The sequence below is a fragment of the Bos mutus genome, chromosome 5 (genome assembly GCF_027580195.1).
Source record: "Bos mutus isolate GX-2022 chromosome 5, NWIPB_WYAK_1.1, whole genome shotgun sequence".
In the NCBI taxonomy this organism is placed as follows: Eukaryota; Metazoa; Chordata; class Mammalia; order Artiodactyla; family Bovidae; genus Bos; species Bos mutus.
Window position 1 is genome coordinate 11550198 of NC_091621.1, and position 27043 is coordinate 11577240.

The following is a 27043-nucleotide window of genomic DNA, read 5'->3' on the forward strand; positions in this document are numbered from 1 at the left end:
CACACAGAAGAGGAGTAATAATGATTAAGCTTCAAGATTGACTAAAAAGTACAACCATATGTGTCAGCTGCATACAAAGGTAAGCAAAGCATTTCCCCATTATTGTCAAGGTTCACAAAATGCCCAGTACTGGCATGAAACTGCTTAATAAAAGAAAAAGTTATGGTTAGGACCAGGGCTACGGTAATTTTTAAGTGTTAATAAATGTTTTTATGATCTCAAACATAAAATGTCCCTTAATTTTACAGTAATAAAATTTGGTTTGACAAAAACAGAAATAAACTTTTTAGGTGAGGTCCAACAGCTAAGGCAAAAAACACTCTGAACACTTGTAACTAATTTTCAACTTTACCTAGCTCTATTAAAACTAAAGAAATTAAGTTAAAACTAAAGAAAACTTAAAACTAATTAAGTTTCACATGTTTTCCTAAACTCTGTCCCCATTGAAACATGAACAAATTCTCAGCGTCCCACCTTTATGTAACCACATCAACGTAAAGTGAGGACTCTTGTGAAATACAAAGGTCAGTTTCATCCAGGAAAACCGTTAACAGTTGACCAGTTCCTTTTTAGATATTTCTCTTCCTGGTACAGTATCAGAATGATTAACAAGTATCCCTTGAACGAGAATTCAAAGTCCCTTAAACTGGCTACTGAACCTCCGGAAAACCCAATTCTGAAAGAAAAGCGAGACGCAAACTTACCCAAACCTTCGCACAAGAGTCTTCACTGGGAAATCAAGTTGGGGTTGTTGAGAGGAGGCAACAGAGCTTCCAGAAAAAAAAATTCAGGGCTAGGGACACATGCCAGGGAAGTTCGGGGCCTCACAGGTGTCTCACCTGAGCGTCCGCAGCAAGGGGTACCTGAAGACCCCCCGCGAACCTCCGACCCGCCGAGAAGGGGGCGTCACCCCCACAGGCGACGGGCGCAGTCCCGCGGCGCCGAGGTGGTAACTCCAACCCAGACACAAAGGAAGGAGGGTCACTAGGGCTGTGGCTCCTTCCCTCAGGCTGCACTTGCAGCCGGGCGGGAGCCGGGCGCCACTCTAGATTCCGCTGTTGCGGCTACTTCAAGTCCTCGCGGGTAGCTGACCGCTCAGACTCCTCACCACCAGCTCTCATACTCCCCTCACCACCAGCTCTCATACTCCTTCCGCACAGAAATAAAGGCAGCCTCTCCGCCTTAGGGCCGCGGAGCATTCAAAACCCGCCTGCCGGCCCAGCTGGGACGCCGCGGCCCCGCGCACGCAAATAAACACACCCGGAAATTCACGACAACGCCGCCGCCGCCGCGCGCGCTCTACCCCATCTTGTGCCCGCGCGCGCACGAGACAGCGCCTCCGCCCCACCCTCTGCGGGGCGCGGCTAGGCCCCTCAGGCGCTCCGCGCTCCTTAGAAGGGAGGGCCCAGGCGGCGGCGCGCTCGACGTGGCGCGCGCGGCCCCGCCCCGCCCCGCCCCGCCCCGCCCCGCCCCCTGGCGTCCTGGCGGCCAGTACGCGCCCGGGAGCCACGGTATCCTCAGGCTTGCATTCCTAAAGCAGGGGTTTGGCGACGTAGGGATGCCCCCTAACCCGCCTGACTTCCCTGGTGGTTCAGACGGTAAAGCGTCTGCCTACAATGCAGGAGACCCAGGTTCGATCCGTGGGTCGGAAAGATCTCTTGGAGAAGGAAATGGCAACCCACTCTAGTAGTCTTGGCTGGAAAATCCCATGGACAGAGAAGCGTGGTAGGCTACAGTCCATGGGGTTACAAAGAGTGGGACACGACTGAGCCACGTCACTTTTCACTTTCCACCTGAAGGGACTCGATAGCGGGTGGCTGGGAGACGCTGTGGAGCAGTGAGTTGTTGGCCGGGAGGGAGGGAAAGGGGGCTGGCTTCTGGGCGGTGCCAAGTCTAAAAGGGGGCGCGGTCAGCGCCGAGCCTTCACGCAGAGGCTGAGGCGGCCACGTCCCGCTACCCAAGGTTGTAGAGGCGTCCCTCTGTTTTTCCTGGGGACCTCCAGACATGTCCGAGGTGAAAAGCCGGAAGAAGTCGGGGACGAAGGGAGCCCCGGCGGAGCCTGGGAAGCGGAACGAGGGCGGGAAGAGTCCCGAAGCTCGGGGTGGTGGAGGCAGGGGCTGGGCCGACCCCCGTACCGGCGTGAGCCTGCTGTCGCTGGGGACGTGCCTGGGCCTGGCCTGGTAAGTGGTCTGAGGCCGCTGGGCCGTGTCTGGCCTCCCGTGCTTGCCCTCTCCTTGGGCTCCCGCCCCTGCCCCAGCCCCGCACTGCTTGGCATCCTGCTGACCTCCAGCTCCCAAACTTGCCGCTTCTGTTTCTCTGCATCAACCCCAAAGAAGGGACGGCCCAGCTTTTATTTTCCCTTTCGCTCATTTCTTGTACTGCCTGAGTGCCTGATCGCCCAACTGGAGTTGAGGCTAGTATTTGGGAATGAGGCAGCCATTAAGGGGCTTCCCTGGTGGTTCAGATGGTAAAGAATCTGCCAGTAGTGTAGGAGACCTGGGTTGGGAAGATCCCCTGAAGAAAGGAATGGCAACCCACTCCAGTATTCTTGCCTGGAGAATCCAGTGGACAGAGGAACCTGGTGGGCTACAGTCCGTGGGGTCCCAAAGAGTCGGACACAACTGAGCGACTAACACTTTGACTCACTTTGACCATTAAGAAACGTACATTCGGCCAAACTTCATTAAGCGCATTCTTCACGACTGAAGCGTTCCCGTTTTTATAACACGTTACTTCCTGTCCACTGTGCATTTGGGACAAATTTGCCCCACCCCATCAATGCCTTGTGGCAAAGTTTACAACTTGAAAAAAAAATTCATTATGATCTTAAAGAACCAAAGTTCTTGATACCAAATTTTGGAGGAGTGCTCACTTTTGAATCAATGTGCATGCGTTCAAAGTCTATTCCTGTTACAGATTGAATTTTAGTATTGGAAAACTACAAAAGTATAGAAATTGTGTTCACCTAAAAGTACATATATATAGTTTTTAAACCAAGCAAATAGCGATATATTGATGTCATAGGAAAAATGAATATAAAGAAATAACCTTACAACCAACTTATTTTCCTCAACCATATCTTTTAGGATTAACCTCTTTCACTTTAATAACGAGACTGATGCTTTAGAGTTTCCCTCCATTTTCCACCGATTTTTGAAGTATTTAAAAGATAGTTACTCGTGTTCAAGAGTAATTGGATTCTAGAAGCGACCCCAGATGTCCTTTCGTCTAGATTATTTTTGATGCTAGTAAATTTTGAAGTATACTAATCACTCATCCTGAGTCGAAGTCAATAAAATGTTACTAATACAATAAAGTGAAATGTTGATTATAAATATTCTCTTCAAAGAGATAAATTGTTATCTTACTAATATATTTGTTTGTAGAATATTTTGATCTTAAATGTACAGAATTTACTATTTTAAATAAACTGGTTTTATGTCTTAGAATGCATGAGTTTATTTGGGTAAATCAAAAACTGCTGGCAAAGTTGCTCAGAACTAGAACTTAGTAGGCTAAAATATATAGGTTGCTTCTTTCTGGAACCTAATACAACTGGTTTTAGTTACTGAATTCATTAATTCTTATTAACTATCCAGAGATTCATATTCATATGAGATAAATTACTTCAGAAAATGTTCAGCTTTTCAATAATTTAGTTACTATCCTGGGAAGGCACACTAATAGGAATCTATAAAGGAAAAAGCTTTTGAAAAGCAGACACTTCAGCTCAGGAATTTACTGTTAGTGCCTACAATAAAGAAACAAGTTATATTCAAGTAGGAAGATTTTATTTGAACTGTGTCTGCAACATAATAAAACAATGCTCAGAGATTATTTCTAAAATGGGCAAATTCAATGAATGTTATTGCTCTGGTGAAATCTTTTGCCACAAGAGTTAAAGTATAAATTCAGTCACTATAGCAAATAGCTATTCGTGATGAATTTGGGAATAACAAATTATTAAGACATTAGGAAGAATTTTCTAAAAATATTTAGAATCTGAAAATACTAAAAAGCACACTGGAATTATAACTAAGCCACTGACATTTTTACCACTAGGATTAGCATCTAAAGATTGTTCTATTGAAAATGCTTACTGTACTGATACTGTCCTCGTTATTTAAATACAAAATTGAATATGTGTGCCTAAATACAGCTTAGGAGTGAGTCTAAGTTAGGGCAGAGATTTGAACCCTTGCACTGTCCGAGGAGGATTTCAAGGCGTCACTATTTCAGTATCTTCAAACCTTTAGTCTTTGGATCCTTGTTTGGAAAATAAACAGAGACAATGCATAATAAAATGGTGGTACTTAAACATTTCTCAGTTAAATGAAGTGCTGATGTCAGCTTAACAATAAGATGGAGATAAGAGTTGCTCAGGACTGTAGGGCCTGACGGAGAAGGCAATGGCACCCCACTCCAGTACTCTTGCCTGGAGAATCCTATGGACAGAGGAGTCTGGTAGGCTACATACAGTCCATGGGGTCGAGAAGAGTCGGACATGACTGAGTGACTTCCCTTTCACTTTTCACTTTCATGCATTGGAGAAGGAAATGGCAACCCACTCCAGTATTCTTTCATGGAGAATCCCAAGGACAGAGGAGCCTGTTGGGCTGCTGTATATGGGGTCGCACAGAGTCGGATACGACTGACGTGACTTAGCAGCAGCAGTAGGGCCTGAATGTTGGGTTTGCATACCTCATTTATAAATTCTTTAAGGAAATTTTCCAGATAAGAGTATTGAAGACATTATGCTTTCAAAAAGTTTTTAAAGGTTATGAAGTTACTAAACAAGACACAAAGTCTTAAAAGCTTATCTTACTACACAGAAATTTAGTCACCTAGAAGTTCCATTGTAGAATTTTAGGTTTCTTCTGGAAATTTAAACAGATTCTCTAATTGCTTTTATAAAAGTTTGCCATAGCATTTGTGATAATTATGTATCAAAAGTCAAAAGCTCTTTCAACAATCAGATAATTCAGGATTTTTTTTCCTCTATCAACTAATACAACTTTATAAATCATTTATGCAGCAAAATCTTGGCTAACTCCATTTTTCAGCTTTTGTTGTCATTAGTAGAGTTTAAAAGACAGAGAGGTATCCTTTAATTGTCTTGATTTTTTTTTAATGGAATATGGTCATTGTTTTCCTGAACTTTCAATATTGTGTTAAAAATGAAGTGGTGATATGAAACATGGCCAAATGGGTACTGACCGTAGTAGTGGCCCTGGAACTCCCTTGCTTGGGAGGGTTCATGATAATAGCTTCTTGTGGGTTGCCTCTTTCTTATTACTAATTGAAACACAGCCAGAGAAAATCCTATATATATATATCCTCAATCAGCTGTCTGCCAACACAAGGAAATGCATGGTTTATTCCTAAGGGCCCTGAATCTATATGAGACCTCTGTAAACTGCAGTGGATTATGAAGGGGTCAGAAAGATTCTTTTTTTTTTTTTTTAAACTTTACATAATTGTATTAGTTTTGCCAAATATCAAAATGAATCCATCACAGGTATACATGTGCTCCCCATCCTGAACCCTCCTCCCTCCTCCCTCCCCATACCATCCCTCTGGGTCGTCCCAGTGCACTAGCCCCAAGCATCCAGTATCGTGCATCGAACCTGGACTGGCAGCTCGTTTCTTACATGATATTTTACATGTTTCAATGTCATTCTCCCAAATCTTCCCACCCTCTCCCTCTCCCACAGAGTCCATAAGACTGTTCCATACATCAGTGTTGCTTTTGCTGTCTCGTACACAGGGTTATTGTTATCATCTTTCTAAATTCCATATATATGCGTTAGTATACTGTATTGGTGTTTTTCCTTCTGGCTTACTTCACTCTGTATAATAGGCTCCAGTTTCATCCACCTCAGAAAGATTCTTTTTGTTAAGGCCTATACTAAGGTAGGAGAAGGAAATGGCAACCCACTCCAGTATTCTTGCCTGGAGAATCCCATGGACGGAGGAGCTTGGTGGGCTACAGTCCACCGGTCGCAAAGAGTCGGACACGACTGAGCGACTTCACTTTCGCACTAAGGTAACCAGTTCATCTAGGGCCTTTTCTCTATATCCATACCTTTAAAATCCTTAACTAAAAAAAAAAGATAAAAAATAAAATAAAATCCTTAACTATGATAGTGAAAAGAGGCCGCAAAACATAGGATAAGAGAGTGCTTCCTTTTCGTGGATCTCATCCATTCATTCCATCCTTTGTTGGCTGTAAACCCAAGGCTGCTTCAAACAGACCTGGAGCTTCTAATGATATCAAGTGTAAGTAGAAGAGAGCCCTGATCTATTTTACCACTCTCGGCTTGTCTGAAGATGGGAAACACAGGTGCAGAAAGTAATTCAAAAGAAAAAGTCAAGGTACTTAAAGAGAATAGTTGATGTTTTGTTTCAGGAACTGTAAGAACTTTATAAATATAAACCTATTTAATCTCTACAACACCCTAATCCCCACTTTACAGATGAGGAAACTAGCAAAGGTAAGCTAAGTAACTTGCCCAGGGTGATTGTACAGCTAGCAAATAGCAGAGCGAAAGTTGCCCAGCTTCACATTCAACCAGTATGATATGCTGTCCACCTTTAGTATTAATCCACAAACAGGCCAAGATTCTAGAAATAGAAATCCCTAGCCCAGAATTGTGTATAATCATTTTCTTTCTTCTCCTAGCCCTTAGCAGACCCTGTTGTCTTATCTAAGGGAAGGAAGATGGGAGTAAGGAGGTTTTGAACTGCTCCTGTTTGAAAATCCCTAAAACAAAACAAAGCACCTTGGGCACTAATCTGGATGCCAGTTTCAAAAATTACTGTTTCAGAATTGAAACCACCTTCTCTCAGTGTACATTTTTGGCTTCTAGAAAATCATCCTCTTCCTTAATGTTAAATGAGTTAATATTTATAAAGCTCTTAGAATAGTGTCTGGCACTTCTAAGTGAAAAACCGGGAACTCCCTGGTGGTCCAGTGGTTAGGGCTTTGCGCTTCCACTGTAGGGCGCTCAGGTTCATCCCTGGTTGGGGAACTAAGATCCCTCATGCCATGGGATGTGGCCAAAAAAGAAATATATTTTAACTCAGCATCATACAGACCACTGTTGATTATTTTCATTACACACTAAATAAACTTTATACCTGTTTTTTCTTATATGCATTATTCATATGTAGAAATGGTGAATTTTTTTTCCATTTTGGTGAGAATTTAACTATGAAAAAAAAAACAGCAAATTATCAGAAATGATCACTCATATAATAAAGTTTTCTTCAAGTTTTTGCTTAATATTTGAGATTTTGAGACGTGCAGAGATAACATTAAAAAGATTAAATAAAATGAGAAGTCCTGTAATGAATTTTAATGGATCAACCTTCACAAAAAGTTCCCTCTATAATGATTTTATTCTAAATGAACATATTGATCTATAGAACAAATCCATGAGTTAACACTGTGGAGTAATGGATGATAATAACCAATTCCTGAAATTAGGCTTTTCTTTAGAGTGGTCTTTGTTCTTCCCCTCTGTCTACTGGTCTCTTAAAAGCCAACAATGAAATAGCCAATCAGAAAAGAGCTTTGAAATTAGGATAATAGTGTTTTCTAACAACTAGAAGTTTTGTTTAAAAGTTCATATTAACACACAGGAGAAGTCAATCTGTACTAATTATGCAACCTGGGCTTACTTACTTAAATCACTTATTTCAGGATAAATATTTGCCGTTATCAAAAGAAATTTATTTCATTCAACATTGTAAACACTTGTTTAAAAACACAAAAAATCCATTTTAGTTTTGTACAGTTTTAAGCAACAGCCTAATGATGACTATGAGTTTGACTCGCAAAACTCAGAAGTCTTTCACCTCTCCATTGAGTTTCGGAATCTTTAAATGTTTGTCTTTCACTCTGTCTTCCACTGTTTTTACAATAGTGTCAATTAGTCATTCTCAACTTGGCTGGGAGGTTTGAAAATTTATAATGTCTAAGTCACATCCCAAATCAACTAAGTCTGAATTTCTGTGGTAGGAGCTAGACATTACACATTTTTAAAGCTGCCAGGTGCAGCTTTAAATGCACTGAAGCTTTTGAACCACCAACCCACATACTGATTAAGTCACTCCTCCAGTTCCTACTGGGCTTCACTTGTGGCTCACCTGGTAAAGAATCTGTGCGCAGTGTGGGACACCTGAGTTTGATCCCTGGGTTGGGAAGATTCCCTGGAGAAAGGAACAGCTACTCACTCCAGTATTCTGGCCTGGGTCACAAGGAATTGGTCATGACTGAGCGACTGTCACTTCACTTCCAGTTCCTATGGTTTTGCTCCACTGCTTTTTTATTTTGCCACACCACAGGGTTTGCCGCTTTTGAGATCTTACTTCCCCAACCAGGGATTGAACCCGGGGTCTCAGCAGTAGAGCACTGAGTCCTAACTACTGGACCACTAGGGAATTCCCTGTGCCACTGCTTTTTGATGACTCAGTTTAGTTCAGATTTATGCCCGACTCTGCGACCCCATGGACTGTAGCTTGCCAGGTTTCCCCATCCATCCCCAACTCCTGGAGCTTGCTCAGACTCATGTCCATTGAGTTGGTGATTTGATAACAATAAATACACAAAGAATATTAGCTGCTACTTTTTCTGGGCCCAAAGAAATGAGTCAAAATAGCTTAACCAAAATGGTGCTAGATCCAAAACATTCCTTTTGTGTCTGGTCATTTCAAGTCCTTATAAACAAAAGATTATTTATTGTTTTTAAGATTGGGATAATTTTTTTGTGCTTCTACCCTTTACCAGATGGAGAATACATTCCAATTTTAGATTGGCATCTAAAGGACACTTGCAGCTCATAATTTAGAGTATAATCAACTGCACATATTATACACCTTGAAAAGCCTATGTGTTCTATTGTCATATGGACAATGATTCCTGTTTTCAATTTTGACTCCTGATATATTTTGACTTCTAATAATCATCACCTCTTTCTTCCACTCCACTGCTTTTTTTCTCTTCTCCTATAGTTTTATTTTAAAATCCTTTTTTAACTTAGATAACTTTTGCTTCTCCTACATCTCAGTGTAAAACACTTATTTTCTAGATATTACTCAAATATCGCCTTGAAAAAATAGTAGAGACCACATATCTCACTCTAAATAATTCATTATTTCTTTCTTCCAAATGTTTCTTGCGTGTAATTTCTATTACAGATGTTTCCCTATCTCACTTACTGAGCTGTAAACTTGAAGAAGGGCAGTGTTTCACTCTTATTTACATGTACAATTAAACCAGTACCCAACTACACATCAAGCTCTCCCAATGTTTGCTGAAATAAACTCATGTTTGTTGAAATAAACTACCTATACCAGAATTTATGTTGTCCTTACCAGAAGTGGACAGAAATACTGCTTTAACATTCAGACTTTAGTGGGTATGAATTAGAAAGTAATGACTTTTTTTTTTACCTTTTCTAGGTTTGTATTTCAGCAGTCAGAAAAGTTTGCAAAGGTGGAAAACCAATACCAGTTACTGAAGATGGAAACCAGTGAATTCCAAGGGCTTCAAAGTAAAATCAGTTTAATTTCAGAAAAGGTAATTATTAATTGACATATTTGGAGAGATTTTACCATTTTTCTTCCCCATTGCCACCCTTCTACCCCATTCATAAATTCTTTCTTCCTGCCTTTTAGACCATTAGTACTTTAACCGTTGCTGTTTTTCCTGCTTCTTCACATTCTCCCTTCAGTCTAAGCTAACTTTAGATTACATTTTGAAAGGACAAGACTTTTCTTAATATATAACAACTGTTATTGTTTAAAAGGACCAATCTTCTTATATTGATGTGACCTCAACTTTCTATTTAAATATCAAGTGTTTAGGGCGCTGAAAATATAATTGATTTTTAGGTATAAACTTAGAATAGGAGTAGCTCTTGTTGGGCAAAGATCCACTGGTTTTTGTTTTATTTCTACTTGGTAAGTATATACATATTCATATGCATATAAGAATGACTAACCTAAAACAAGGGGCTTCCCCAGTGGCTCAGCTGGTAAAGAGTCTGCCTGCAATTCAGGAGACACGGGTTCTATCTCTGGGTCAGGAAGGTTCCATGGAGTAGGAAATGGCAACCCACTCCAGTATTCTTGCCTGGGAGATGCCATGGACAGAGGAGCCTGGCAGGCTACAGCTCATGAGGTCACAAAAGAGTCGGACACAACTTAGTGACTAAACAACAACAAACCTAAAATAAATATTAATTATAGCCAAATGAAAATTAAAATCCAAATCTATGTTGTAGTTCTTCAAGCTGTAAATGCAAATGCATTATTACTGTGATTTTTAGAAACGTGAGACAAATAAAAAATTTTTTTACTACCTAGTTGTCTCAAAAGAGGGGCAGGTGCAACCAGTAAAGGCATCAGGTGGGCCTTGTCTGGCTACCAGGGACCAAGCTGTCATTGGGAAGTATGGCTTGCTTTTCTCATTTATTCATTCACTAAACCTTTATTCCTGTCATAAGGTAGAAAAGGACTTGTGTTTGGCACCAGGGTAAGCAAGGATGTTGCAAAAATTAGAAATTAAATAGATGGCCTAAGTTCCTGCCGCCTGATGCACAGAAGGAGCCTAAAATCCCCCAGCAGAAAAGAATCATGGATGAAAATTATCCTTCACACATGCCAGTGAATTGCATGGAGCATGAGTTTAGGGGCCTCTGGAAAGGTGTTGCAAGAGTTTGTATTTTGACCTAGAGCTCAAGATGAAATCTGATTATAGTTATTTGCTGCTGCTGCTGCTGCTGCTGCTGCTAAGTCACTTCAGTCTTGTCCGACTCTGTGCGACCCCATAGGCGGCAGCCCACCAGGCTCCCCCATCCCTGGGATTCTCCAGGCAAGAACACTGGAGTGGGTTGCCATTGCCTTCTGCAATGCATGAAAGTGAAAAGTGAAAGTGAAGTCGCTCAGTTGTGTCCGATTCTTAGCAACCCCATGGACTGCAGCCCACCAGGCTCCTCCGTCCATGGGATCTCCCAGGCAAGAGTACTGGAGTGGGGTGCCATTGCCTTCTCCAAAATAGTTATCTAGGGCCCTCTAATCAGAGCAAACATGATAGAAAAATTCCAGGAAATAGAAACTTCATGTACTTAAATGCTACTGAAGAAAGATTTCTTTTTTTTCAGCCATGTCACACAGCATGCAGGATCTTCATTTACTGACCAAGATTGAACCCTTGCTCCCTGCCGTGGAAGCTCAGAGTCTTAACTGCCAGAGAAGTCCCAAAGTTTCCTTTTTAAATGAAAAAATTTGGCAGCAATTAAAAAGATTTTTTAAGCAACAAGAATATATTTTACAGCACAGGGAAATAGAGCCATTACTTTGTAATAACTTCAAGTGGAGTATAATCTATAAAAATATTGAATCACTATGTTGTACACGTGAAACTAATATAAAATTGTAAATCAATTATACTTCAATTAAAAGTAAATAAATAAATGCTTTTGAAACATATTTAAAATATCACCCTAGGATTCAAGAAATATTCCATCTTCACATAGCTCTTTCCCAATCTGCCCTAGGAATAATTTAACAATAGCTGCCTCTTTACAAAGCAGGCCCTTAAAGGCCAGCTTAATACAGTAGGAGGGAAAACAGCTAGACGTGGGCTCTCACAAAACTGTGTGACCTGGGAAAAATCACTTTAACTTCTCTTGCCCTCTATTTCATCACTTGTTAAATGAGAGTAACAAAACTTTTATTAAAATCAAATGAGATACAGTATACATGCAAACTCTTTGAAAACTTTCAAGCAGTAATAAATTTAAGAATTTAACTTTTTTAAAAAATGAAAAACTATTAAAATATATTCACAGCCCATAAATGCTAACTATTGTGGAGTTCCAGGACTTCCCCGGTGGCTCAGCGGTAAGGAATCTGCCTGTGATACAGGAAATGCAGCAACCCACTCCAGTATTCTTGCCAGGAAAATCCCATGGACAGAGGAGCCTGGTGGGCTACAGTTCATAGGGGTGGAAAGAGTCAGACATGACTGGTGTGAGCACCAGTCACTCATTAATTGCACATTAAATCTTGAGACCTTTATTATCCTGAAAAGTTGATCTTGTCCTTGGGTCTCCTGGGTTATACTGCCTCCAGGTTATAGTGAAACTCTGGTGAACAGCCTAAACAGGAAATTATCTTGCATGTGTACAAAGTCACTTCAGTCGTGTCCAACTCTTTGTGACCCTATTGACTATATAGCCCGCCAGGTTCCCCTGTCCATGGGATTCTCCAGGCAAGAATACTGGAGTGGGTTGCCATGTCCTCCTCTGTGTGAACTTCCCGACACATGCATTGAAACAGTGTCTCTTATGTCTCCTGCATTGTCAGGCAGGGTTCTTTACCACTAACTCTACCTGGGAAGCCCAAACAAGAAATTACCTTGGATGAAGATAAGCTTGTCTCTTCAAAGTGCTGCTAAGAAGATAACTAAACATAATACTGTTAACAATGTACAAGTATTTCTCAGAACTGCTTTTTAAAGGAACTTGCATTATGTCTACATATGTACATTAAAAATAGTTTTTAAACAAGGTTTCAGAATGACACTGTTCATGCATTGTTTGGGAACAATCAAACAGTCACCTAGAACTATCACCTGGAACTGCTTCAGGTCCTGACTGGGGTAGACCACTGGGGTAGACCCAGGTTTCCTGGACGTTTTTCCTCCTAAACATCAAAAAACGTGTTCTTTAGACCCTGAGACATGAGCACTACAAAAAGGCATAAGACGTGGTCTCTTCCTCTAAGGAATTTAGAAACCTTCATAGCTTCACCTGTTTAGTTTATCAGCCTATTAGAGTCAGATTTGAGAGTCTAAACCTCTTCATTTCCTCCAGACTTCTGATTTCTCCTCTAAGCATGCCTTCTCCCCGTGCTAATTCTGGCATGACACAAATAATCATCTACTGTGATTTTTATTGTTGTTGTTAATTCATTTGTCTTCTTCACTGCTCCTTAGAGCAAATGCTGTCTTTTTTCTCTGTATCCTTAGTTCCTAATAGTGAAACAGAGTATACTCAGTACATCTTATTAGGGATCCAGAATACATGACATAGAAGATCCAAAACGCTATCTCCCCTATCAAATTGTGAAGTCAAGGACTGTACTTTGTCTATATTTTTATATTCAGTGTCTAGCTCAAGTCTGGTATAGAGTGAACACTCAAGAATTCTTGAGTTATATGTGCTAAGTGCCAAATAAGTGGTAAATATGTAATACAATAGGTGCTACAGGAGTTCAGGCTCTCAGAGTGAGGGCCATGAAGGAGGAGCTGAGGCCTGGCCTGAGTCTTGAACAAAGGAAAGAACTTAGCTAGGCAAAGTGGAAGGAAAATAGCATATAGAGGGGTTATAGAATTTGGCACTTTCTCCTAGGAGTATGAAGAAGTAGTAAGGTTTTTTTAATGTTGTACCATGATGTACATCCAGAGAAGGCAATGGCAACCCACTCCAGTGTTCTTGCCTGGAGAATCCCAGGGACGGGGGAGCCTGGTGGACTACCGTCTATGGGGTCGCACAGAGTCGGACACGACTGAAGTGACTTAGCAGCAGCAGCATGATGTACATTTGGAGAAGAAAATGGCAACCCACTCCAGTATTCTTGCCTGGAGAATTCCATGGACAAAAGAGCCTGGCATGCTACAGTCCATGGGGTCACAAAGAGTCAGGCACAACTAAGCAACTAACACACACACACATGATGTACACAGCAGTTTTTAAAATCCTAAATCTGGCTGTAGTATGTAGGATGATTTAGAGGAAGTAACTAGAAGCACGTATCAGATATTATTTCTATAATATTGTCCTTGGTCATTGAAGTTCAGTTTGGACACCTATGTAATTGCTTCCATTACTCTTTCCCTGTTAAGCACATGTAAACTTCACTTTCTCTGCAATTAAACTAAACTGTGCAAGGGCAGAACTGTGTCTTGTACAGTGCTATGACTTTAACATAATGCTGCAGATATTTGCTAAACTAAGGATTGTTTCCCGGCCTTCCTGTAGTCTCTAAGGCTGTTATCTGTGTGAGAGTAGACTAAGAAAGAGGTCCTCAACCTGGTCCTTCTATATTCTGGACATATTAGGAGATGCCAGGAGCTTACCATAATTTATAGATATTTAGATATTTATACTTTTAGATATTTGCTGTTTACCATAATTTTTAGATACTTAGAACACTTTACTATTTGACGTGAGTTGTCTCTGTAAACTGATCTTTTAATTCACTTTTTGCCTTTGTGATAGCTATAAGATCTGATTCTGGTACCTTTTCTGCAAAAACTCAGTCAACAAATTTCTTTTCAGGCAGGAAGTCTTCAGGAGTCATATAACTTAGGAAAGTTAACAAATTTTATAACTAAATCAGTTTCTAAAAAGCCAAGTAACTCTTAAAATGACAATTAAGTTGACTTACATTGGAATCAAAAAAGAAGGACATGTGATATATTTCAGGCTTCTTTAACATTATTTGGAATATTTGAAAGTGCACAAATAATCAATATTGAGGATTAGAAGTTCCAGTGTTTATAGTTTGCCCTCCATATCCATAGGTTCTGCATCCAAGTGTTCAATCTTGTATCAAAAAATACTTGAAAAGAAAACATCCAGAAAGTTTAAGAAAACAAAATCTGAATTTGCCATTCACTGGCAACTCTTGACATGTCATTTGCATTGTATTAGGAATTATAAGTAGAGATGATTTAGTTTATAATACACAAACACTGTGCCCTTTTACAGTGTTTTATATGAGGGATTTGAGCATCCATGGATTTCAGTATCCACAGGGAAACCAATCCCACACAGGTGCATACCAAGGGATGAGAAACAGCTGTATTTTTATACCATAGCCCTAATCTATTAAATGTGTTTTAAATGTTTTTTAAAAAACTATTAAGTAATTATTATTTTTGTCTGCATGATTCTGATGTACTTGGATATTTTAGACATCTTCAGAACTTGAACTTGGCACATTGTTGCTAAAGTATGTTTCCCTAATATAAAAGTTATTAAGTAGCCTTGGGAATTGTTTTGTGTTATAAATGCAGCTTGCCTCTACTGAAAGTATCCTGCAGGAAGCTACATCCTCCATGTCTTTGGTGACCCAGTTTGAGCAGGAAGTAGCCACCCTCCAAAGAATCATGCATGACATTCAAACCAGTGAAGAGATGCTCACCCAAAAGATGAAAAGCCTTAATGAGAAATTCCAGAATGTTACAGATTTCTGGAAGAGAAGCCTAGAAGAAATGAATGTTAATACAGACGTTTTCAAATCAGAATCAAAACATATACATTCTCAAGTCACTGTCCAAATTAACTCAGCTGAACAGGAAATAAAATTGCTCACTGAAAGGCTAAAAGATTTGGAAGATAGCACAGTAAGAAATATTAGAACTATACAGAGACAAGAAGAAGAGGATCTTCTGCGAGTAGAGGAGCAGCTTGGCTCTGACACAAAAGCGGTGGAGAAGTTAGAGGAGGAGCAGCATGCTCTCTTTGCCAGAGATGAAGACCTAACTAACAAACTCTCCAGCTACGAACCTAAAGTTGAAGAATGCAAGACACATTTGCCGACAATTGAAAGTGCTGTTCGCTCTGTTCTGAGAGTCTCTCAGGATCTGATCGGGACAGAAAAGAAAATGGAAGACCTGACCCTTCAGATGTTTAACATGGAAGATGATATGCTGAAAGCAGTATCTGAAATCATGGAGATGCAGAAGACCCTTGAAGGAATTCAGTATGACAATAGCATATTAAAGATGCAGAATGACCTGGATGTTCTCAAAGGAAAAGTTCACGATTTTATAGTATATTCAAGCACAAGAGAAAAGGGGACTCCAGAAGAATATAATCTAGAAAATAAAGAAATCGATAGTGATTTCTAAATGCACTGCATTTATTCTGATGAACCACACCATTATGCACAAGCTGATTAGCTCCAGGCTTTTGAGTTATTTCCATATGCCTCACTTCATCCTAAATTATTAGAACGTAAGTGAGATACCACAAAAAATGGATTATCCAAATAATCAAACCTTATCTTTTTTTAAGCAATAAAACTTTTCATTTTAACCATTTTAAATAGAGATATTTTAAAAATGTTTCTCTGCTTTTTTGAAGTATATACTTAATGTTTTTAAATGTTTTTTTGATAATTGTGTGTCTGCTCAGTCTCTCAGATGTGTCCAAATCTCTGTGGCCCCATGGTCCGTAGCCCACCAGGCTTCTCTTTCCATGTGGTTTTCCAGGCAAGAATGCCGGAGCAGGTTGCCATTTCCTATTCCAGGGAATCTTCCTGACCCAGAGATGGAACCTGAGTCTCTTGTGCTTCCTTCTTTGGAAGGCAGATTCTTTACCACTAGCACCATTTGGGAATCCCCTTTCTAATAGTTAACGGACATTATTTTGAATTTCATCTGTTATATTGAACCCAAATATATTAGTGTTCCTAGGAGCTAATGAGAGGTGTTCATCTCCTTACTCAATGACCTCAGTTTGCTATTTTTCAAATCTTAATGTCTCTCCCTTATACCTTTTCTGTCACCTAAAAAAGTGTTGCATGGACCTGATCTAACCATCAGGTTGATCAGTAATGTGTTTGCCTCCGCCAGTTCTTCATTTCTGTCGCAGTTTACTGCAGGCTAAGAATCCAGACAATTTTATCCAAAATAAAACATGCCTGGGGTGCTTTGCAATGAATTGATTATGCACTTTTTGGAAACTGAGGAGCCTGGGAAACATTTTTACTTTTTGTTAAGGTTCTAAACTGTTATGGATAATTGTAAGAACTTATTTTGTTAGAACTTTGTTAAAAAAGAGTAAACATGTTCTTTTTGAAGAATTTCCCTTTGAATTAAGTGTGGATCCTTTGAAGCATGGACTTTGGGAACATTTTTGTATATCTTTATTTTTTTTAAGGTTCTAACTGTGTTACAGACTCTTGAGTTTGCTCAGTACATGATCATTAAATAAATTACTTATAATAAAAATATACCAATAAACCTGTGGCATATTTTAAAGAGGAAAAAGCAGCATAGTGAGAAATAATGTGGTAATTATGGTAATTAAAAGTATGTCATTATTTTAGAGTCCCCAAACCAATCACCCAACCAGATTTGTTTCACGCAGTGATTTTATTTTTATTTTATATTTAAATTAATCTTTATTGGAGTACAGTTGCTTTATAATGTTGTGTCAGTTTCTACTGTACAGCATACACAAAATTTTAATTTACACAAAATTATATAATAGAGTCACAAGGAATAAAACATGGACATATTGAGGTGAAATTAAGGGGAGGCCTAGACAGATTTTTGCAATAATAATAATCAGAAATGTACAGGTTTGGAGGGGCATATAAGACTTTTATTGGTAAACTGATGTATCAAGACCTATGGCTGATTCATGTTGAGGTTTGACAGAAAACCTTTACAAAATTCTGTAAAGCAATTATCCTTCAAGAAAGAAAGAAACTGAAAAAAAAGTGTCCAAGGTTGGAGTTGAAAATTGAGTTAATTTTCAAAAATTGCACACAGAAGTAGTTCTTACTTGTTTCTTCTTGCCAATAACCAACTATAGTCCCAGTTTTGTAATGCAATTTCAGTGGAATTAAACACAAAGAACTTGAAAGCAGTCAGCTACAAAAGATAGGTATGGTCAGGTGGTTTTATTATGTAAATTTGTACATTTTTGGAAAAGTTCCAAATGAATGCTACATTGGGATTAGGAAGATTTATAGTAGACAGCCAGAAAAGTAAGCCTGAAAGAGTGTTACTATTAAGGAGCATAGCATTAATTTCTGGAATCTTAACATTAAATTTCTTGACTTATGAATGTCTAAATTCTTATCTGTGTGCACTGGAAAATTGTATTTGTTTTATTTTCACACTCATAAAATAGATTGTAAAGTTAGCCAAAACTGTTTCGTTTCAGCCTTCATCCTGCCAAGACAGATATAATCTCTTGCACTCTTCAGTTTTATATATTTACCTATTTTTTGGCGTGTCACCAGATTTGATACATCTTTATTATTAACTAGAATATGTGTCATAGTGATGGTTACAGAAAATAAAATGGAAATAAGGTGGTCACTGAGCTCTATAGTGACAGTTACAAGGAATATGAAAGCTACACTTCTGCAAGTATTTCTTGAGAAAATATTGTGCGCATGTATGTACACATGTATATATTCCTTTATTCAGGTGTTTTCTTATTAAAAAGTGTAATTATAGAGATTTAAATGTACCTAATTTGTCTTCCTGTGTTTCTTAAATTCATTTATTTAACACAGATACTTGAAATTTCAGAAAGTTCCCTAATGTATCAAATATTAAGCTACATTATTAGTCTTTCCTTTAAGGAAGATTACCATGTTCCGAGACACATTTTTGTATCTTTGTAATTAATAATAAATTTTATATCAGTTTCTTCTAGAATACTGTCACTTTTTTCATTAGCACATATAAATCACTTACAAAACAAGCACCTTATTTTTTTTTTAAGTTTAAAAGTGAATTTGGGGGGACTCTTTACCCTCCTCAGTGTCTATGCTGAGAGCTTTGCACTTCTCTTTAATAAATCTTGCTGCTGCTGCTGTGGCTAAGTCACTTCAGTTGTATCCGACTGTGCAACCCCATAGACTGCAGCCCACCAGGCTCCCCTGTCCCTGGGATTCTCCAGGCAAGAACACTGGAGTGGGTTGCCATTTCCTTCTCCAATGCATGAAAGTGAAAAGTGAAGTCACACAGTCGTGTCCGACTCTTAGCGACCCCATGGACCGCAGCCCACCAGGCTCCTCTGTCCACGGGATTTCCCAGGCAAGAGTACTGGAGTGGGGTGCCATTGCCTTCTCTGTAATAAATCCTATTTGTTTGCAAAAAAAAAAAAGTGTATTTGTAGTAATAGTTCCTTAAATTTGTGTTAAGATGAGAAGCTGTTGACTGAAGGTGAATTTTTATATTTTATAATGAAAAATGTTGATTTATTAGCCTGTATGGTTTGATAGAAAACTAAATTTGTAAGATACAAAGTTAATGTTTTTGGTTTGTTTTTTTTGGGGGGGGGCAGTGGGGGGAGGGGCGGGCTATACTGTGTGACTTTTGGGAAATCTTGGTTCCCTGACCAGGGATTGAACCAGTGCCCTTGGCAGTGAAAGTGCAGAGTCCTAACCACTGAACCACCAGGGAATTCCCAATAGCATTATTTTAATTTTAATCTAATTGTAGGCCTTTGTATGACTATAATCTTGAGCAAAGATTATTATGATGTCATTATAAACTAATGATGCTCCAAATTCACCAAACACATTTGGTGTGCTCTGCAAATTCACCCAACATCTGTTTCAGTTCAGCTATGGACTATTAATTTCACACAAGTCAAAATGCTCCATCCCAGCTTTACAGAGCAGAGGGAGACAGAACCAGCCTTCTGGAGCCTATTATGTGTCCCACTGCTAGGAGGCCCACGATCCATCATCATCCTAACAGCTCTGCGTATTGAGTACCTACCCTGTCCCTGTCTCTGTCCCTGTGAGAGGCACTTTCTATGTGTTATTGCAAATTCTCACCACAGCTTTGATAGCTATGAGACCCCTTTTACAAATGAGGAGACAGATCAAGATTCCAAATCTTACAGTCTTGCTGCTGAGTCTGTCCAACTCCAGAGGCTGCTCACCTCCCATTGTACCTGCTGCTGTTCAACCAAGGAGGAAAAAAAGAAATCGGCTATCAGTAGCACTATCTTGAGCATTCAAAAAGCTGTAATTCAGCCAAATGTGTCCACTACTGCTGCTGCTGCTGCTAAGTCGCTTCAGTCGTGTCCGACTCTGTGCGACCCCATAGATGGCTTCCTACCAGGCTCTTCTGTCCCTGGAATTCTCCAGGCAAGAACACTGGAGTGGGTTGCCATTTCCTTTTCCAATGCTTGAAAGTGAAAAGTGAAAGTGAAGTCGCTCTGTTGAGTCCGACCCTTAGTGACCTCATGAACTGCAGCCTACCAGGCTCCTCTGTCCGTGGGATTTTCCAGGCAAGAGTATGTTGCCATTAAACTAGATGTAAGTCCCTCAAAAGTTTTAAATGTGACCTAAAATTATGTGGGCCTTGGGTGTAAGAAGGAATCAGTAGATGTTTAGGAAGACTGAGAAAGCAGTGGAAGAGAAAAAAACTTTAGACTAGAATCTTTTAATCTAGGCTTTGCCACTAACTCTGTGTGTTTTGGGGCACTCTGGGGGCTCAGTTTTTTAATTTGTAAAATGGGGGAATTGTACCAAATAATTTCTAAAATCTCTTCTGGCTTTACAGTGTACAGTGTCAGTCACTCAGTCATGTCCAACGTTTATGAACCCATGGAGCATAACCCACCAGGCTCCTCTATCCATGGGATCCTCCAGGCAAGAATACTGGAGTGGGTCACCATTTCCTTCTCCAGGGGATCTTCTCAACCCAGGGGTCGAACCTGGGTTTCCTGCATTGCAGGCAGATTCTTTACTGTCTGAGCCAGCTGGGAAGCCCTTCTGGCTTTAAGTGGTTTTAAATTCTAGAGATCAATAAAATTTCCAGGTCTCTTAGTATGGTTCAAAAATCCTTTAGCAAAGTTTTTGGAAGGCTGATTAGATCCAAAAATCATTCCCTTGACTCATGTTGCTTTGGCTTGAAGATTAAGACAATGTTTAGCATTACAGGACAGCATCTAGCTGCTGCTTTTTGTTCAGTCACTAAGTCGTGTCCAGTTCTTAGCAATTCAATGGACTGTAGCAGGCCAGGCTTCTCTGTCCTCCACTATCTCCTAGAGATGTCCATAGAGTCAGTGATGCTATCTAACCATCTCATCCTCTGTCACCCCCTTGTCTTCCTACCCTCCATCTTTCCCAGCATCAGGGTCTTATCCATTGAGTTGGTTCTTCTTATCAGGCAGCCAAAGTTTTGGAGCTTCAGCTTCAGCCATAGTCCTTCCAGTTAATATTCAGTGTTGATTTCCTTTAGGATTGACTGATTTGATTTCCTTGCAGTCCAAGGGACTTTCAACAGTTTTCTCCAGCACCACAATTTCAAGGCATCTAGCTTAGTACCTTGTTTATGTGATAAGACTAGGAATATTAGTAAATATTTAAATTACTGGGTTAATCTTTTGAGCTGCTGATAGACTCCAACTCTTCTGTTCATCTTAGGCAAATAGCTTAAACAAGCCGTTATATAATAATAAACATAATTCAGTGAAGTAATTTCTAGGCTATTCCTATACTGTATTGAGTTTCTATTTTAGTGAAGACCAATAGATGTTCATAATATACTGTTTTTATAAGCTGACAAATGAAACAAAGAAGCTTACTAGCAGTTTCTTAATGATCTAATACTTCTAAGAATAAAGTTGGCCCTTTCTGAGATGTCTTCATTGTTTAATACTGTTAAGTTATATCTACTGTACCAGAATAGATACATTAATAAATGATAACCTAGAATGAAATAGATGAAAGTAAGCCTTCTCCTTTCACCTTTGAGAATCTCTTTCAGCAAATATAGTTTGTTGCAAAAATTTCCCCTAAAAAATAAAACTTAAGGTTTTGCAATTACTGCTTGATTTCCTTCCTAGCTCTGGCTATTCATTACTGTCACACCCACTATAACATTTTCACAATCTAACTTCTTTACCAAGATAAAAAAACAAAAACAAAAACACACCTTTGGGCCACCTTCCCCACCACTAATCAATACTGCATAAAACTATTGAGAAAAATCTTAAAATATATTTTGGAACCAAATATATATGATGGGGCAAAAAGGGGATATTGAGGCTTTGAATTAACTTTTTTACTGCCTGTTGGGGGTTTTCTGCCTGGGACTTGGAAACGACGAACCTGAAAGAATGACACTCAGACAGTCTCTTGCAAGGACTGACAAATTTATTTCCGCAGTTAAGCCTTTTTATAGAAGCAGGAACAAAAAGCTTAGCGTATATGGCCAGCAGAGCGCGCACGGGGTTAAGACATAATCAGTAAACAATATTTCAAGGGCAGCGCGTTCTAAGTGACCCATGTGTTTATCCCATAACCCATTTTCTCAAGCAACATCTTTAATGTTTATTATTACATCTTGGCACCGAGCATAGCTAAAGGCAGATGTTTTTCAGCCAGCAGCACGCAAAGCCGGGGTTCTTCTGGCCCTCCGCCATTTTCCCAAGGACCTTCTCCTACATGGCTATTTTGCACTGCGCTTCCCAACGCTGCCCCATTTCTGCTTGTCATTTCTTTGCAACTATATGACTGCTCCTTTTTTAAGCCTCCATAAAAATAATAGTCCAAGCATACTAAGTATTTATTTGCATTAAGTAGAACTAAGTTAATGTAACCAAAATAACTCTAGCAGATTACCTGAGTGAACCAGGCAAATGCAATTTAAGAAAGACAATTCATAAAAAACATATCGAAGAAATACAATTATTTTGGAAAAAACTTGCTGACTTTAAACTGCATATTAAAAAAAAAAATTTTCAGTCTGCATATTTGGTTTTTATTCCTTATTTTTTCTGAATTTTAAGTAATCTATTTACATTATTTTTCTTTCCCAAACTAAGTGACAAACTTCCTGAAAGCAGAAACTGTTGATCAAACTAGTACATATCAGCACAGTAAATGTTGCTGAATGAAGCTGGTTGTGATTTTTAGTAGGAAACTATAGACAATTTCCACTTTAAAACAATGCTTTCCTAGGAAACAAGCTGAAAGTTAAATGTGCTAAAATTGAACAACTGACTCTTAATGTTATAAATGGAATTCCTTTTTTCAATGTAATCACAATGTATATCTGTTTGGACACAGGCTTTGACAATATATTTTACATTTGTTAATTTTTTTCTTCATAGTTTAGCACACAGCACACAGGCATAAGTTAATCTTCTGATTGAAACTTAATTGAAGCTTGACATGTGTTTTATTTTTTAATTAAATAAATTTGACATATAACATTGTGTAAATTTAAAGTACACAGCATGATACTTTAATACACTTATATATTCAGTCACCAGAAGGGAGGATATCCTGCCGTTTATGACAACATGGATGGATTTTGAGCATGTGTGTTTTAATTTTCAATTTTGTATTGTTCATGATACTTACCCATCTTATTACCATAATCAGCACTTTAATTTGCCCCTTTTCCTCTTAACTTTATTAACTAATAGCATAATGCAACAAAACTTCAAATATTCAAAATACAATAAAATAACTCAGCTTCCCCAAGACTGCTATATAACACATATTCACAACAACAACAAAAATAACAACTTGAAGTTTTTCCAGGCAGTTGTGTGGTTCAAAATGATCATCAGCTAATGTGTCCAAGTTAAACCAAAACAGTTTAGAGACATCAATTTTCAATGGATGATGGGGAAGGATGATGGCATTGAAAAACCAAAAAGGTGAGAATGATTTGTATTTGAAATCATGGAATTTTAGAACCTTGGAGATAATTGTTTGTTTATTGTTTTGTTTTTACACATCCACCATCTCTATTATTTAACTACTGAACTGAGTTGAAGCCACAGCTGAAGCTGTGCTCATCTTTATGTCCCTCAGACTTCACATGCCTAACAACATACTAGGAACTTAAGAGATCACTGCTGCTGCTGCTGCTAAGTCACTTTAGTCGTGTCTGGCTCTGTGTGACCCCATAGAGAGCAGCCTACCAGGCTCCTCCATCCCTGGGATTCTCCAGGCAAGAACACTGGAGTGGGTTGCCATTTCCTTCTCCAGTGCATGAAAGTGAAAAGTGAAAGTGAAGTTGCTCAGTCATGTCCGACTCTTCGAGACCCCATGGACTGCAGCCTACCAGGCTCCTCCATCCATGGGATTTTCCAGGCAAGCGTACTGGAGTGGGTCGCCATTGCCTTCTCCAGAGATCACTAATTAAATGGAATTAGTTCAATACCCCAAAAAAAGTTTTCATGAAAGTAATTCAACAATAAAGTCCCTTCATTCTGGCACTTGTTATACCTACAAACAAACTTGTGTTTCAGAAGTCATGTTGTCTTGATCCCCCCAATTTATTTTTAATTAATTTCTACTGAAGTATAGTATAGTTGTGATAGTTTCAACTGTACAGCAAAATGCATCAGCCACTTTCCTCCCCTTTGGACTTCCTTCCCATACAAGGTCACCACAGTGTAGAAAGTACAGTTCCTTGTGCTGCACGGTATGTTCTCATTAGTTACCTATTTTATACATAGTGTCAGCAGTGTTCAGTTCAGTTCAGTTCAGTCACTCAGTTGTGTCCGACTCTTTGCGACCCCATGAATCACAGCACGCCAGGCCTCCCTATCCATCACCAACTCCTGTGCATCGAGTCAGTGATGCCATCCAGCCATCTCATCCTCTGTTGTCCCCTTCTCCTCCTGTCCCCAATCCCTCCCAGCATCAGGGTCTTTTCCAATGAGTCAACTCTTTGCAGTGTATGACCTCTCAAATTTACTACAGCTCATCTGCAGGAGGGGCTTCCCTGAAGGCTCAGACAGTAAAGAATCTGCCTGCAAGGCAGGAGACCTGGGGTCTATGCCTGGGTCGGAAAGATCCCCCAGAGAAGGCATGGATACCCATTCCAGTATTCTTGCCTGGAGAATTCCATGGACAGAGGAGCATGGCCAGCTATAGTCCATGTCACAGAGTCAGACACAAATGAATGACACACACACACACACATGTACCTACGTACAGGTGGCTTCCTCCTCTCTTCTCCAGCAACTGAAAAAACATCATTGTCCCTCACTGAGCTCATTCTGTCTCTATACTGAGGACTGAAGGTGCAAAAAGAACTGGAAAATGCCATTTGTAGTAACATGAAATTTAATGTTTTCCTTCCTATTCATTACCAATACACAATGCATCTTTTACCAAACGCTTTCCAGAAGAGTAGTAACTTTATAGTTTAAAATGACACCTAAAATTTAAGTTGTATCTTAAACATTAAGATTTTAATCAATTTAATTATTCTGGTACTATATTTTCTTACAGTGTCAGAAGTCTGAAGCTATCATAGAACAATTGAAGGCTTTTCAAATAATTACTCATCTAAAGCATCTACAGGAGGAAATTTATGAAGTGAAAACCTGGTCCAGCAGGATAAGCGAAAAGCAGGATATACTGAACAACAATCTGACGACTGTTTCTCAAGATGTTGCAAAAGCAGACCAAAGTACAACTTCCATGGCAAAAGATATCGGTCTCAAAATTACAACGATAAAAACAGACATACGACGTATGTCAGGTTTAGTAACTGATGTAACATCATTGACAGATTCTGTACAAGAACTGGAAAATAAAATAGAAAAAGTAGAAAAAAATACAGTCAAAAACATAGGTGACCTTCTTTCAAGTAGCATTGACCGAACAGCAATGCTCCGAAAGACAGCAACTGAAAATTCACAAAGAATTAATTCTGTTAAGAAGATACTTTCTGAGCTACAGGGTGATTTCAACAAGCACACAGATAGGCTTTTAAGCTTAGAAAGTGACAGAGCGAAAGTCCTGAAGACAGTGACCTTTGCAAATGATCTAAAACCAAAGGTGTATAATCTAAAGAAGGATTTTTCCCGCTTGGAACCATTGGTAAATGATTTAACACTACGCATTGGGAGACTGGTTACTGACTTACAACAGAGAGAGAAAGAAATTGCTTTCTTAAAAGAGAAAATATCTAATTTAACAACAGTCCGAGCTGAGATTAAAGATATGAAAGATGAGATAAAACACATTTCAGATATGGATTAGACTGAAATTATTTAGATTAGACTGAAATAACTCTTTTTAGTAGGACCTCTGTCATGTTATAAAAAGACTGACAGCCGGAAATAATGAAATTTTGGAGTAAATATTATTTTGTAGTAGGTTCTATTTTGTACAGTAAAAATAAAAATTTGTGGACTAAGCACTTGATTTCCCAAAATAAATGTGCTAAAACATGTTTAGAACTTTATACAAAACGTGTTTGCAACTTTATATAGCAAGGACCTTATGCATCCCCCTTATATACACACTCATGCATTTACACGCATGCATGCATGTGTACTAAGTTGCTTCAGTCCTGTCCGAGTCTTTGCGACCCTATGGACTATGGCCCTCCAGGCTCCTCTGTCTGTGACATTTTCCAGGCAAGAATACTGGAGTAGGTTGCCAGGCCCTCCTCCAGGGTATCTTCCTGACCCAGGGATCAAACCCAAGTGTCTTACATCTCCTGCATTTGTAGGCGGGTTCTTTACCTCTAGCACCATCTGGGAAGCCCATGTTTTATGTGTGCACACACACACAAATGTACACACACTCATGGTCTGCCAGTCTAGCAGTGGGAAATCAAGATGAGGCAGGATCTGAATGTCCACTTGCTCTCACTGACTGCCACGGAGCATGGTATGTGAAGTGGGGTCTTATCTGGAGAACTGTCCATCAGGGCTGTAGTCCTGGCTACAGTCCACCAGGGCTGTAACATGCATTATCCATTTACAGTCAGCGAAACCATCGATAGAAAAGTCACAACAACAAGGGAGCTGCAGGAAAAGAATCATGTAAGCCCTCCTGGGTCCTTCATGGCTTTAGGAAATAGGGAAAAGGCACCTAAAATGAGGTAGGGAAGTGGCAACTAGAGTAGGGTTTGGGAGGTGGGGGCAACGTACATTTCAGAGGGCTTGCCAAGTCTCATACAGAAGCTGCCCCAAAGCAGCACAACTCATGTGTGGTGTTGATGTGACCAGAAGTGGCCAAAGCAAAGAAGGAAGTTCTCACATTTAAAATAGCATTACAGGTGACCTCTCTGGTGGTCCAGTGGTTAAGACCTCACCTTACAATGCAGGGAGTGAGGGTTCAATCCCTGGTCTGGGAGCTAAGATCCCACATGCTTCCTGGCCGAAAAACCAAAACATTAAACAGAAGCAATATTGTAACAGATTCAATAGACTTTAAAATGGTCCACGTTAAAAAATAATTAAAACAGCATTACATTAACATGAGAAAACCCAATCTC

The 27043-nt window shown here is 39.5% G+C and overlaps 2 protein-coding genes across 6 annotated transcripts in view; one reads left to right on the forward strand and one right to left on the reverse strand.

Moving 5' to 3' along the window:
- The window catches only part of APAF1 (apoptotic peptidase activating factor 1), an 89236-nt gene extending 87928 nt beyond the window's left edge, over positions 1–1308 (reverse strand). Inside the window, exon 1 of one of the 4 annotated variants that reach the window (XR_011464162.1) lies at positions 840–1308. The gene's annotated coding sequence lies outside the window, so the exon portion shown is untranslated. Of the gene's footprint in view, positions 1–704 lie in introns of all 4 variants that reach the window. The other 3 variants (XM_070370312.1, XM_070370310.1, XM_070370314.1) reach the window with 3 other exon arrangements.
- A 583-nt stretch (positions 1309–1891) lies between these two features.
- Positions 1892–26647, forward strand: IKBIP (IKBKB interacting protein). Of its 2 annotated transcripts, none has more exons than XM_014481369.2 (3): positions 1892–2180; positions 9466–9583; positions 15092–18287. In XM_014481369.2, exons 1-3 carry the CDS (start codon positions 2005–2007, stop codon positions 15926–15928), a joined length of 1131 nt encoding a protein of 376 aa, XP_014336855.1. In that variant the 5' UTR covers positions 1892–2004; the 3' UTR covers positions 15929–18287. The 2 variants fall into 2 exon arrangements, with proteins under 2 accessions (XP_014336855.1, XP_005905589.1); XM_005905527.2 differs by lacking the exon at positions 15092–18287 and adding an exon at positions 25042–26647 and having other exon boundaries at positions 1963–2180.
- Positions 26648–27043: the final 396 nt, after the last annotated feature.